The sequence below is a fragment of the Euphorbia lathyris genome, chromosome 10 (assembly GCF_963576675.1).
Source record: "Euphorbia lathyris chromosome 10, ddEupLath1.1, whole genome shotgun sequence".
Classification (NCBI taxonomy): Eukaryota; Viridiplantae; Streptophyta; class Magnoliopsida; order Malpighiales; family Euphorbiaceae; genus Euphorbia; species Euphorbia lathyris.
In genome coordinates this window covers 44,703,696-44,717,418 of record NC_088919.1, presented here as the reverse complement: position 1 = coordinate 44,717,418, position 13,723 = coordinate 44,703,696, and the positions used below count along the sequence as shown (strand labels likewise).

General features: G+C 35.5%; 2 protein-coding genes across 3 annotated transcripts; one reads left to right on the top strand and one right to left on the bottom strand.

The window, feature by feature from the left end:
- Positions 1–461: 461 nt before the first annotated feature.
- Positions 462–2,372, bottom strand: LOC136209929 (pentatricopeptide repeat-containing protein At2g37310). The gene has a single exon (XM_066001561.1). The coding sequence runs from the start codon at positions 2,363–2,365 to the stop codon at positions 497–499; it is 1,869 nt and encodes a 622-aa protein (XP_065857633.1). The 5' UTR covers positions 2,366–2,372; the 3' UTR covers positions 462–496.
- Positions 2,373–7,295: 4,923 nt separating this feature from the next.
- Positions 7,296–10,410, top strand: LOC136207969 (dirigent protein 17-like). 2 transcript variants are annotated; one of them, XM_065998827.1, is made up of 3 exons: positions 7,296–7,493; positions 9,099–9,184; positions 9,408–10,410. In XM_065998827.1, the coding sequence occupies exon 3, from the start codon at positions 9,720–9,722 to the stop codon at positions 10,236–10,238; it is 519 nt and encodes a 172-aa protein (XP_065854899.1). In that variant the 5' UTR covers positions 7,296–7,493; positions 9,099–9,184; positions 9,408–9,719; the 3' UTR covers positions 10,239–10,410. The 2 variants fall into 2 exon arrangements, with proteins under 2 accessions (XP_065854899.1, XP_065854898.1); XM_065998826.1 differs by lacking the exon at positions 9,099–9,184.
- The last annotated feature ends 3,313 nt before the right edge of the window (positions 10,411–13,723 follow it).

Sequence of the window (13,723 nt, the reverse complement as noted above, 5' to 3'; positions counted from 1 at the left end):
AATCTCACATTGCTTAGTTTTAGTTTTGCAAAGGATTCCCAAGATAATATAAAGAACTTTAGATCTTTAGGAAAGACATCCCAAAAACAAGCCTTCTTTAATTTTAAGGCAAAGTTGTTTTCTTCTTTATTGTAAATAAATATATTGCTCATTAGTGAAATATAGACAATATTGATCGAACCTCGTTAAATTGTAGTGTTCTCTCAATAATAACTGTTTTCTAATGGTTGAAAGCATCCCAACTGTAAAGGGCGGCCCGGTGCAAGGGTGTACTGGGAGCAAGCCTTCTCCTGCCAATTTTTTTGGCAAGAGGCCGCTCCTAAGACTCGAATCCGTGACCTCTCAGTCACACGACAACAACGTTTACCGTTGCGCCAAGGCTCGCCTTCAAAGCTTCCCAACTGTATGATGACAAAATTCTGGTAACTGCATTTGATCCCAGATATAACTTGAACAGAAGATTGGAGCAATCAAATAAATTATAGATGGAATGAATTCACAAAATCTCTGAACAATTTTCCCTAAATTTGTCCATTGCAGTGAAGCTATGCAGTCCTTTATTAGTTTCTATCCAGCTACTGCCAGGGACCTTCTTTAACCCAATTTCATTCATCCTCTTTCTAACCTCATCAGCTTCTTCCCATCTCCCTGCCTCGGAATACAAATTCGCCATGATCGTGTAGTTTCCAGTATTTTCGGGTTCGATTTCAAACAAATGATCACAAACAAACTTGCCAAGTTCAACATCACCACAAACAGAAGCTCCCTGAAGCAAAGCACCCCAAACTTTTGCACTTGGTTCAACTGGCATTCGCGAAACAAATTCTCGAGCTTCAGATAGCCTTCCTGCCCTGCTTAGAACACCTACCATGCAAGCATAATGTTCCATCAACGGCTGAATACCGTATCTCTTAGGCATTGCATCGAAGATCTCTCGAGCTTTAACTACCACCCCGGAATGAGCACACGCTGCCAAAATTGTCGTGAAGGTGACCTCGTCCGGCTGAATTCCACTATCCAACATCTCATGGAAAAGACTGAGAGCTGTATTAGGATCTCCATGGACAGCATATGCTGAGATTATTGCAGTCCAAATAACCAAGCTCCTACATTTTGATCGATCGAAAACTGTCCTTGACTTGCAAAGATGTCCTAACTTTCCATACATATTAATAATTGCAGTTGCAACATAGATACTCTGATCATAACCATTTTTAACAGCATAAGAATGCATTTCTTTCCCATCTTTTATGTTTGAGAATGCAGGAAGTATGCTTGAAATTGTCACAGCATTTGGTCTAAAACCAAGGGCCTGCATTTCTCTAAACATATCGAAAATCCCCTCACGCCGGTTGTTCTGTACTAAACCCGAAATCACTGCATTCCATGTACTCAACTGTTGAGTTCTCATTTGTCTAAACAGATCCAAACTTTGATCAACATATCCATGAGTCATCAAACCGGATATGAGAGAATTATAGGTAACTTCATCCTTATCAATCATCTCATCAAACAATTCCCTAGCATAATCTAAACTCCCACATTTCGCATAAAATCCAATCAAAGCATTACAAAGAGAAACATCAATTTTAACATTGTTATGAACAACAAAATTATGAACTTCCATTCCAAAAGCAAGATCCGTAGTCTGTCCACAAGCTTGAAGAACAGAGACAGCAGTAAACTCATTAGGCCTGAAACCAGAATAATCCACCATTTCCCTATACAAACGTTTACAATCATTATAATTCCCCGCCTGAGAATACCCTGAAATCATTGAATTCCAAGTCACTGCATCTCTCACCCGCATTTTATCAAACACCTTTCTCGCAGAAACCAAATCATCACACTTCGAATAACAAGTAAGCAAAGCATTCTCAACAAATACATCAGCAACAAATCCCCTTCTCAGAGCAAAGGCATGAACCTCCTTAGCCAAAATAACACAATCAGACAGAAAACTGGATAGTGACTTCAAGAAACATGTAATTGAAATATTATCAGGCGCTGCAATCCCTGAATTGGAACAAACTAACAAAGAGAAAAGGCTAAATGCATCTGCGTGGCGATTGTGTAGAGAGTAGGACATGAGCATCGCATTAAAAGAGAAGGTGTTCTTAAGGGGAATTCGATCGAACACTTGACGGGCATAAGCAAGATGATTGGTTTTGGAGTAGAATGAGATGAGCTTGGAAGCAAGGTAATTATCAGGCGCAACAGAGAATAGGATAAGTCGAGTGTGGAGTTGCTTACCTTGACGAGTTAGACGGAGATCGGCTAAGTACTGGAGGAAGCGACCGTATAACCCACAGTCGAGGCCGGCGGCGGAGCTCAGCAGACGGCCGTCCAAGATTTTGTTCTTCATTCATTTGGCAATTGGGCCTCTCGGCTCCGAAGTTGAAATGTTTATCATTTTATACATGCTAAAACGCTGCGATTTGTGAAAAAGGAAATTACACCGAAAATCAGATTCTAATTTTTATTTACAATTATGAAAATCGTTTTTATGTATTTTATCATTATATGATTTTAAATCTTAAAATATCAGAATATCATAATTTTATTTTTGTTTTTGTCAAATTTTCAGTTATTCAGTTACAGGAAATAAAAACAGTTTTAAAAAAACCCACCAGATATGACATTTAAATAAATTTGTTTAAGGGTCTGACACAGTTATAAATAATTTGTTAATTCTGACCATTATGTAATTTACCCTTTGTGAAAACCCGACTCACCGAATCAGGGCTGACTCTGAGATTTTAGAGGCCCGGGGTGAATTACCAAATGAGATCCTAATAAATAAATGGAAATAAAAAAATAAGTAGAAAAGTAAATTGTGTAAAAGAAGATTATTTTAACATTTTTCTTGTTACATTTAACAAAGGGTAAATAATTTATTAGTGCCCACTTTTTTACCTAATACACTGTTTTGTCCTTCTATTTCAAAAAACACATTATAAGATCTTTCAACAACAACAACAATAAAGTCTTAGTCCCGAAATGATTCAGGATCTGCTAACATGAGCCAACATATGAAAATCGTGCAATCAAGTCGTGTCAGCGACACAAATTCTCTCCATCCACTCTGTCCATCCACTACCATATTCTCCTCAATCCCAGATAAACTAGTATCACTCTCGATCACCATCCTCCAAGTTTGCTTTGGTCTACCCCTACCCCTCACCACTACATCCCTTTTGCCACTCTTCAGTCCTCCTAACCGGCGCATCAAGCGCTCTTCGTCTTACATGGTCAAACCACCTTAGTCGGTTTTTCCCTCATTTTATTCTCAATTGATGTAACCCCTACTTTTGTCCTAATTATTTCATTACCCACTCTATCCTTTCTCGTATGACCACACATCAATCTCAACATACGCATCTCCGCCACCGACATCTTATGAATGTGACAGTGTTTCACTGCCCAACACTCCGTACTGTATAACAATGCTGGTCAGATTGTCGTGCGGTAGAATTTTCCCTTCAATCTATTAGGCATGCCGGGGTCACAAACGAAATCTGTAGCACTCTTCCACTTCGCCCAACCAGATTTAATCATGTGAGCAACATCCCCATCTACTTCTCAATCCGTTTGGATAATAGATCCTAAATACCGGAAGCACTCTGAGGTCTGAACAACTCTCCCATCTAGGGTGATTGTCCCTGCCTCCATACTCCTATCGTTGCTAAACTTACACTCTAAATATTCTGTCTTACTTCGGGTCAACTTAAAGCCTTTAGATTCTAAAGTTTGTCTCCATAGTTCCAACTTCCTCTCCACACCTTCTTTCGTCTCATCAACCAACACAATATCATCTGCAAACAACATGCACCATGGTATACCATCTTGAAGTGAACTCGTTATTTCATCCATAATGATGGCAAAAAGAAATGGGCTTAGTGCAGAACCTTGATGCACTCCAATCGTAATAGGGAACTCTTCAATCTTCCCAACACTGGTACGTACACTGGTGCATGCTCCCTCATACATGTCCTTTATGATTTCAATATATTTCCGCGAAATGCCTTTCCTTATTAAGGCCCACCAAAGTACTTCCTTTGGTACCTTATCATATGCATTCTTCAAGTCAATGAAAACCATATGCAAATCTTTCTTCTTATTTCGATAGTGCTCCATTAATTGTCTCATTAGATGGATGGCTTCCATAGTTGATCTTCCCGGCATAAAGCCAAACTGGTTTTCCGAGATCTTCACTGTCCTCCTTAGCCTTTGTTCGATCATTCGCTCCCAAAGTTTCATAGTGTGACTCATTAATTTGATTCCTCGATAGTTGGCACAATCTTGGACATCACCTTTGTTCTTATACAAATGGATTAGGATACTTTTCCTCAATTCTGATGGCATCTTATTGTGTCTCCAAATTTTGTTGAAGAACGTCGTCAACCATTCGATTCCTCTCTCTCCCAAACATCTCTAAATCTCAATAGGGATGCCATCAAGTCCTATTGCTTTCTTCAATCTCATTTTATTTAATGCCATTTTGACTTCACCCTTTTGAATTCTCCGCATGCAGTCACGATTTATCATATCATGAGGGATACTTATATGACCAACATCTTGTCCGCAATCTCCATTAAATAAGTCATCAAAATAGGACCTCTATCGTTCATTGATATCCTTATCTCCAACTAGGACTTTTTGGTCCACATCCTTCACACATTTAACTTTTCCGAGATCTCACGGCTTCCTATCTCTCATCCGAGCAATTCTATATATGTCTCTTTCCCCTTCCTTTGTATCCAACCTTGTATATAGATCCCGATTCACCTTTGCTCTAGCCTCTCGTATGACCTTTTTTACTTCTCTTTTAGCCTATTTGTACTTTTCGTAGTTCTCATCACTCATGCATTTCCCTAATATTTTATAGGATTCTCGCTTACTCTTTACTGTTTGTCGTACTTCTTCTGTCCACCAAGATGTGTCCTTACCCGGTGGCATGCTACCTTTAGATTCCCCTAGAACTTCCTTCGCTACTTCCTTTATACTATGCTCCATCTTAGTCCATATCGAACCTATATCTATGTCCATATTAGAAGTCCAATATATTTTTTGGCCATCTCATCCACAAATTTTTGTTGATTCTCCCCTTGCAGTTTCCACCACTTAATCTTAGTCTCCACTTGTGATGTTCGTTTTCTTATACATCTCCTACTTTGAAAATCAAGCACTAATACTCTATGTTGGGTTGTCGTACTCTCACCAAGGATCACCTTACAGTCAATATAACTCTTCCTCCAAGCACTCCTTACTAGGAAGAAGTCGATTTAGCTCGCATTATCGCCACTCCGATAAGTCACTAAGTGGGATGTTCTTTTCATAAACCATGTGTTCATGATACTCAAGTCATAGGCTGATGCGAATTCCAAAATATCATTTCCTGCTTCATTTTTATCTCCAAAACCATGCCCTCCATGAATATTCTCAAACTCATCTCGCCTAGAACCCACGTGTCCATTGAGATCACCACCCAGTACCATCTTTTCATCCCTAGGAACCTGTTGCACCACTTCTTCCAAGTCCTCCCAAAAAGCTTGTCTTATAGAGACATCTAATCCTATTTGTGGCGCATATGCACTTATGACATTCACAACCTCATCCTCTATCACGAGCTTAACACTCATAATTCTATCGCTCTTTCTAGACACCGCTACTACATCATCAATATACTCTCGATCAATAAGAATACCTATTCCATTTCTACCCTTATCCTTTCCTGAGTACCAAAGCTTATAACCCCAATGAGCTATCTCTCTAGCCTTAGCTCAAACCCACTTAGTTTCTTGTAGGCACATTATATTTATTCTCCTCCTCTTCATAACATCTACAATTTCAACTAATCTTCCTGTCAAAGAGCCTATGTTCCATGTCCCAAACCGTAACCTACTACCCTACCCCTACCATTACCGTTACCCTGGACTAGCTTATTTACCCGCAACCCTTGCATATTTGACACCACCCCCGGGTCCTGGGATGGCGCGCCGCTTCGGGCGACGACCTAACAACCCTTGCACATTTTTCACTACACTCGGGTCTAGGAAGTGCAACGCATCGCTGAGTAGGGAACGCCCCCACAATATTCATATTCTGGTTCATGTCATAAGATGTGGCTAAGTTTTACGCTGGCCGCCACAAACCTACCGCAACCCTCCTCCTTTGTCCGGGCTTGGGACCGGCTGTAAATGCCACAAAGTGACCCTCACAGGCGGAGTTACATTATAAGATCTTTATCTTTTATAAATATTAATCACTTAGTCGTTTTGTCTAATTTTTTTAGCTTTTTAACCGTTATATTTGGCATAAACAGATAGCCAGAAAATAACAGAGTTACGTGGCTATTTTGTATCTACTATAACTGTACTGAGAGCTAAGATATATTCGGTTAAAAATCTAAAAAAACTAGACAAAATGACCAAATTGTTAATATTGAAAAAAAATAGGGATCTTATAATGTGTTTTTCAAAATAGATGGACTAAATAGTGTGTTAGGTAAAAAGGCGGGGACTAATAAATTATTTATCCTTTAACAAAATATGTAATAAAAACATTTTATATTGCTTTAAGTATCCAATTTCTTATACAAAATGATGTCTATAAGCATTTCTAAAAGTAAATTTCTTAAATTTAATAAATTATGAAATCATTCTAATAAATTTTATGCTTTTTACGATACAAAGCATGATAACAGAAAAATGAAAAAATCAAATTTGAAAATCACATCATTTAACGAGGTTTAGCGTCAAAGTTCTTGAAATTGGAAGATTTTGATACGTTTTTTTCAAACTTCTTTTGAAGTCCGAGTAAATCAGAATCTGATAGAGTTTCTCAAAGACAACAAAAAATGCTATTAGTAATTGGAAGTTTCACAGTGGGGTGATTAGAAAACAAAATTGATTATATAGCTGATGAATTGAGAAGATGAACTGAGGATGTAGGATGAATTGGAGTGTGATTAAAAAATAGAGAGATAAATTATAAATTTTTGTTGGTATTGATTGGTAAGAAAGTTAATTATAAAAATACTTTGAGATAAATTAGTGAATTGATGCCCAAAGTTTTTATTAGGAAATTTGGAAAGAATCCGAGATAAATTAGCGAATTTAGAAAGACTATTTAATAACTAATACCAACGCTTTTTATTTAGAAAAACTAATTTGGAAAGAATCTAATACCAACGTTTTTAATCACTGTAATTTTTTTTTTTAAATTTAATCAAATATAATTTAATAGATACTAATACATTACTATAATTGGCCCTTCTCATCCTTCGACCCGGACGTCCCTCTTGTCCCTGCTCAGGGACGAGCCTGCACCGAATGAGAAGAAATACTGTAACTGTAAAAAGGAACTGCGACTCCGATTATGAATCTGGTTTTCAATCTGCTGGAGAAAAGAATGTTTCGGAAACATCTTCATCGAAACTGAGATATCAATTTCAGCTTGCAAATTACAAATTTACAATTCTCTTCACTTTGGTAAGCACATTTCGATCGATTTTATATATAGGAAATTTTGGTTTTTGTTTTTGAAGTCTTTATAAATATGATTCCTGTACAAATTGTTCTTCGTACCAATCGGAATTAGTTAAAATTGAATGAGATTAGGGTTTGCTTGACCTTGTATGATTCTTCAAAAATAGCCGAACCTGTTTCTTATTATAATCAACAACCGATACAATTCCTGAGAAGATGTTTTCAGCCATTCTCGTTTTCTGAAGAAATCAAACTCTGCGATAATTGTCAGGTTTCATGGTGTTTCCTTCATCTTTTACATTTGGATGGCACAAATTGTTGAAATTGGGAAGTTGTATATTGTCTCAAGAGCTAAATTTCTTTCTCCTTGCTTAACATTGACTATTTGCTATTCTTATCCCCTTCCCTTTTAGTTGGATGTCTCCTGTGTTAGTAGTTTCGCAAAGTTCACCTAAGTTAGGGTTATCAATTTCTGACACTATAACATGAGTTCTAGAGACAACCCTTTTGGCAAGATTATGAATTTTTTGTTATTTATATCATGTGAAATATATATAGATTACATTACACGATTATGAAATTGATGACACCCCCAACTTAATTACTATTTTAGATTGACCATCTCTCATATAGGAGACTAGCCTTTTCAGCAGTGTTGCGTGTTTCGTGTCTGTTTCCATTTTAGCCTTTGTTTGGGAGTTTGAAGGTTAATGGAAATGAGAGTTAAAGGAGGTAATGGAAAGAGGAGGGAAGTGATGGAAAGAAAAGTTAAAAATTAACCTTGTTTGGGAGTTTATAGAATGTAAATGAGGTTAAATGTTTAACCTCTTTTGGGAGTTTAAATATGGAGGGGAAGGAAAGTTAAATTTACTTTGCAGAGACAATAAATTTTAAAAATGTTTATGTTACTCCCATTAACCTCCAATTTAGAGGTGCCTTTGTTTGGGAGTTGGGAGGTTAAGAGAGGTGAGAGTTAATGGAGGTAATGGAAAGGGAAAGGAAGTGATGGAAAGGAAAGTTAAACATTAACCTTGTTTGGGAGTTTATAGGATGTAAATGAGGTTAAATCTTGAACTTTGTTTGGGAATTTAAATCTGGAGGGGAAGGAAGGTTAAATTTACTCTGCAGAGTCAAAAAATTTTAAAAAAGTTTACGTTACTCCCATTAACTCTCAATTTGGAGGTTAGAGGAAGTAAAGATTTAACCCCATTAACCTCCATTAACTCTCAAAAAATAACTCCCAAACAAGGTTAACTTAATACTTAACCTTCCATTACTTCCATTTACTCCCATTAACCTCCTCCCAAACAAGGGCTTAGAGTTTGGAGGTTAGAGGAAGTAAACATTTAACTTCCATTAACCTTCATTTACTCTTAAAAAACAACTCCCAAACAAGGTTAATTTGATATTTAACCTTCCATTACTCCTATTAACCTCCTCCCAAACAAGGGCTTAGTTTCCGTGTAACATAGAAAGCAACTAGTAGAAAAACATAAACGAAATTAGAAATTTGTGAGCTTTTCATGGTAGGAACAATAAGTAGACAGATTGAATGGTTGTAATGCCTATTAAGCAACAAGCAAGGCTGATGAGCATTTGCTTTTTCAGGACTTGAGGATGATTTGGAGTTTCTTCGGCTTAGAATTTGGGAAGTGTGGATGAAACAAATTTCGTTCGAACTTAAACTTGTGTAGGTAGGGCTTGTTTTGACTGCTTTCACATCCTTTTCACGAGTTCGTTGAGTTCCCTTTTCGTTTCTAAGTTTGTTGTACTACTCGAGGCTAAGTGCTTGTTTTTAACTGTTGTTTACTGTTTGCTGTTGTTATTACCTAATAGATGTTAGATGATTTTCCTTTTAAAATAGCTATAAACAGTTGTTTCTCAATCCTAATCAAACACTCTATCTCCAATGTTTAGGGTAAAACAACAAAAAGGAGCTACAAAAAGGAGAACTAAACGGAACCTAAGTCAGGAAAACAGAAATATGACGAGAAGCAATTGTTACAGCTATCGTGATTCGAATAATGTAGTGACTATTAGAAACTTGAAGCTTCAGCATAGATAGTTTGATAGTCATTTGGCAATCTTCTTACAAAGTATTTAGTTCAGAAAAATCTTGATTAATTTTGTTGCCAGTTTCTAAGCTCGATTTCAAAGCATCATTGTATTCGATTTTTACATTTTGAGGTTGTTCGACACGCTATTTGACGCGGAACACAAGTACTAGATATGGATAATATGAGTCCAGAGTCAGAGTTTTCGCTTACTGGTGTTTTCAAGTTACCAGGAGAACCTGCTGTACTTATTAACGGCGTGCCAGACATCAACCAAAGTGGCAGCTCTTGTGTTCTTGCGAATTCTAGTACCGATGAAGAAGTACAACAAAAGATTAGTGGCGATGCAGAATTTGTTGGAGATACTAACTTTGGCAAATGGTTGGAAGGAAGGGAAATTCAGAAGGAGTTTCGGGGGGAGTACTACGCTGGTAAGGTGAGTCAGTTTGACGCGGAAACTGGGTGGTATAGAGTGATGTATGACGACGGGAACTTTGAAGATTTTGCGTGGAGAGATTTGGAAGATGTTCTGGTTCCTTTGGATATTACAGTTCCCCTGAAAACATTAGCACTGAAAATCATCAACAAGGGTTCGAAAACCGTTCATAAATCTGCGAAAAGTGCGAATCAGCCGCCTAGCATTAGTAAAGTTAAAAGCTTAAAAAGCAAGGAGACTGCAAATGGTGGTATATGAACAGAAACTTTAATAACAGAACTACAGAAGGCCATGAACATGAACCACTGGCTCTTATATTTGTAAAGTACAGTATGATGATTTTTAGCTAGAGCAGTTTTCTGGATCCTTTTTTACTAAATTTTTTTGTTCAAGAACAAATAATATATGCACAATTTGTTTGTATTTTTTCGATTGATTTGTTGTGAAGTTCGTGTATTTATCGACTTAGTTGGATGACTCAACGTTAAGTTTCGATCTCTCTCTTTTTCGCTTTCATTTTCGTTTTTTAGATCTATTCTCCCTAAATCAGACGGTGACTTTCACAAAAGAGGGCTGATCTTGCGACCATAGTAAGAGGGAAGATCGGGGGTTTTCAAGAATTTGAGGAGCATTCCGTCTCTAGCCAGATCTGTCGGAATTTCGGAGGGTTATAGACTGTGAGAAAGACGGAAAGATAACATTTTCAATAGTAGATGTGTTTTTAATTTTTCGTACATCCGTTGCATCAATGATTGCCACTATCTAATATTTGGCTGAAATGTAATCTTGATGTTGCTTGTTTTGTACATTATTTCAGTTTTAGTTTTGGATGTCTCCGGGGATGACTATAATTGATTTGAGTGTGCAATTTGGATATGTTTTCATGGATTTCTCAACGGATTTACTACTGAATTTCTGGATTATGAGATTTTTTTTTTTAATTGTATTCAAGGATTTGGTTTGGAGACTTTGTTAGTTTCTTTTTGATACTACTATGTTTTTTTTCTTCTAAAGGATCAGCAAATCTGATAGCCTTTTCTGTTGTTCGGATGTTGACTCTTCATTTTGACTACACCCCCTCCTTTTATCAATGAAAGTGATCACTTTTATAATAATAAAAAAAAAAAAGTAAAGTTCAAATAAAACCCCTATGGTTTTACTAATTTTTAGATAAAGGACTGTGGTTTATTTTTTGTCAAAACGAGGATTGAGGTTTTTAACTTTAACAAAATAAGGATTTTTTCGATTGATACTATTAAAATCACCTTTGACGACTTCAAAAATGACATATTTTAAGAACTACTAATATTTTAAGCAATTTTAATTCTTCAACTTTTTTATTTTGAGATTGTTTAGATGATGTTTGGTAAAGAGAGAGAAAGTTAATGTTTAGAGAGAGAAAGTTCCAAAAAAGATGATTTTCGAAAATCGAAAATGCAGTTCCATAGAAAATATGACATTGAACAACTTTAATTCTTGAAAATTTTCATTTTCAGGTCGTTAAAGATGGTTTTAATAGCATTAATCCAAGTTTGAAACCTCAATCCTTGTTTTGACAAAAAGTAAACTATAGTCCTTTATCTGAAAATTAGTGAAACCACATGGGTTTTATTTGAACTTTATCCAAAAAAAATATGGTTAGAAATTAACTACTAGTAAAACGATTGGATTATATTAAGGAATGAGATATAAAAATAATTTTTTTTTTTTTTTAAGAAGTATCAATTTAGGTTTCATTTATAAAAATAGTACTAATATAGGTTTAATGTTTACAAAACATTGTAAAAATAAAATTGGCCTTAATAAAGAAATGTGATATGTCATTCATATTACTCCTTTTAAGTTTTGATTTCTTTTCCACTTACAGTACAATTGAAGCTTAAATTGGTATTTTTTTTGTAAACGTTATACCTACATTAGTGTCATTTTGTTTGTGTAAACATTGGTGTCATTTTGTTCGTATAGTCTAAATTGATACTTCCTTAAACACTTATATCTATTTTGATATCTTATCCCTTATATTAATAAAGAAATCTTAAATACATTAAGTAATGGAGAAAATGAACAATATTAATTAATAAGGTGAGTCTCTATACATATAAACACTTTTTAAGTTACGAGGCCAAGTAGATCAAATTGGGTTATGTTATATCATATAATTATGGGACAAGGTGTAAAAATACCTCTAACGTTTACACTTAGGCCTTGTTTGGATGAGGGTATTTTAAAGTAAAATAAGGTAGGGTAAGGTAATTGAAGTGAATGAAATAATTTGTTGTGTTTGGATAGAAGGTAAGGTAAGTGATGATTTAATAATATAATTGTGTTTGGTTTGATGGTAAGGTAAAGTAAGGTAAGGTAAGTTATATACAAAATTACTTTTATATCCAAACAATGTCTTATTTTAAAATAAACTATAGAGGGTAATTTTGGAAAAGAAAAATTTGTCACCTCCCTACCCTCCAATTTGGGGTGTAAAGAAAATCACCCAAATTTCACCTCACCTACCCTCACTTACTATTACATTAAATTACACCTCAAAACAAACAAGATTAGCTACCCTCACTTACTTTAAAATACCTCCATCCAAACAAGCTCTTAGGTACAGTTTTACCCTTAACGTCTAAAATGGTGCAGTTTTACCCCTAATGTTGACAAGTTGGGTCAATTGGAGAAATTATTAATCAAATTGTTTTCTCGGCCATGAATCTTGTCCTCTACACTTCACAAACATATGATTAAATGTGGAAAAAATAAAAAAAAATATTGTATTTTGTGTGAGTTGGACAAAAAAAATTCAAATATTTAACCGAATTTAAAAATATTAATCTCCAATTCTATTATTAAATCGCAAAAAACATATAAATCTTTTTTTAAATTAACTTATGTACAATTGGTGTAGAATAAGAAACACTTTATTTGTGTTAATGTTAGGAGTAAAATTACTATTGGCTACCAATGTTAAGGATAAAATTGATCATTTTAGACATTAAGGATAAAATTGCTTCTACCTATAAACGTTAAGGATATTTTTGCACTTTAAAATATATAAACCAATACAAAACTAATTTTGATGTTCCTATTTACATAATATTAGATTAAATGGTCCGTATATTATTCTCCTAAATGTCAACTTATAGGGTGTTTGTTAGGGGATATAAAATGTGGGATGGGGATAAAAAAAATCGAAATAACTTATCTCATATTTGTTTGGGAGATAGGAGGCTGAGACAGAGGAAGGATAAACATGTGTGTTTGGTATTCTATTAGGATAGGGATAGGAATAAATGTTAGGATATGGATAAGGATAACTGGTTGGGATAAGGATAAAAATATGATAGTAGAAAATTATTATTCAATGTTTGGTATGTGGGATAGGGATATGGATAAATAATACATTTTAGTGCGGCTATCTGGTTTTGGGCGATTTTGAGTGTCTCCTACTTTCGAGCTATTTCGGTGAGTTTTACTCACTTGCATTAGGAGGAAATGAAGAGGTTAGCGTTGGTTCCTCGTAATTTGGGTTGTCCGGGGTATTTTGGCCCCTGCCATGGGAGATCAGTCACCGATCTGTTCCCTAAGACAGGTTTCCTTCGGTCAGATTTCAATAAGTCTAGTTTGGTTGATAGTAATTGATTAATTTCATAACTCCATGATCTTTGCTTGCATTTTTGTCTCAAACAATTCTAATTAAGGTCACGTTGAACATGGCTAATTCATGAAATTCTCAACCATTGGAATTA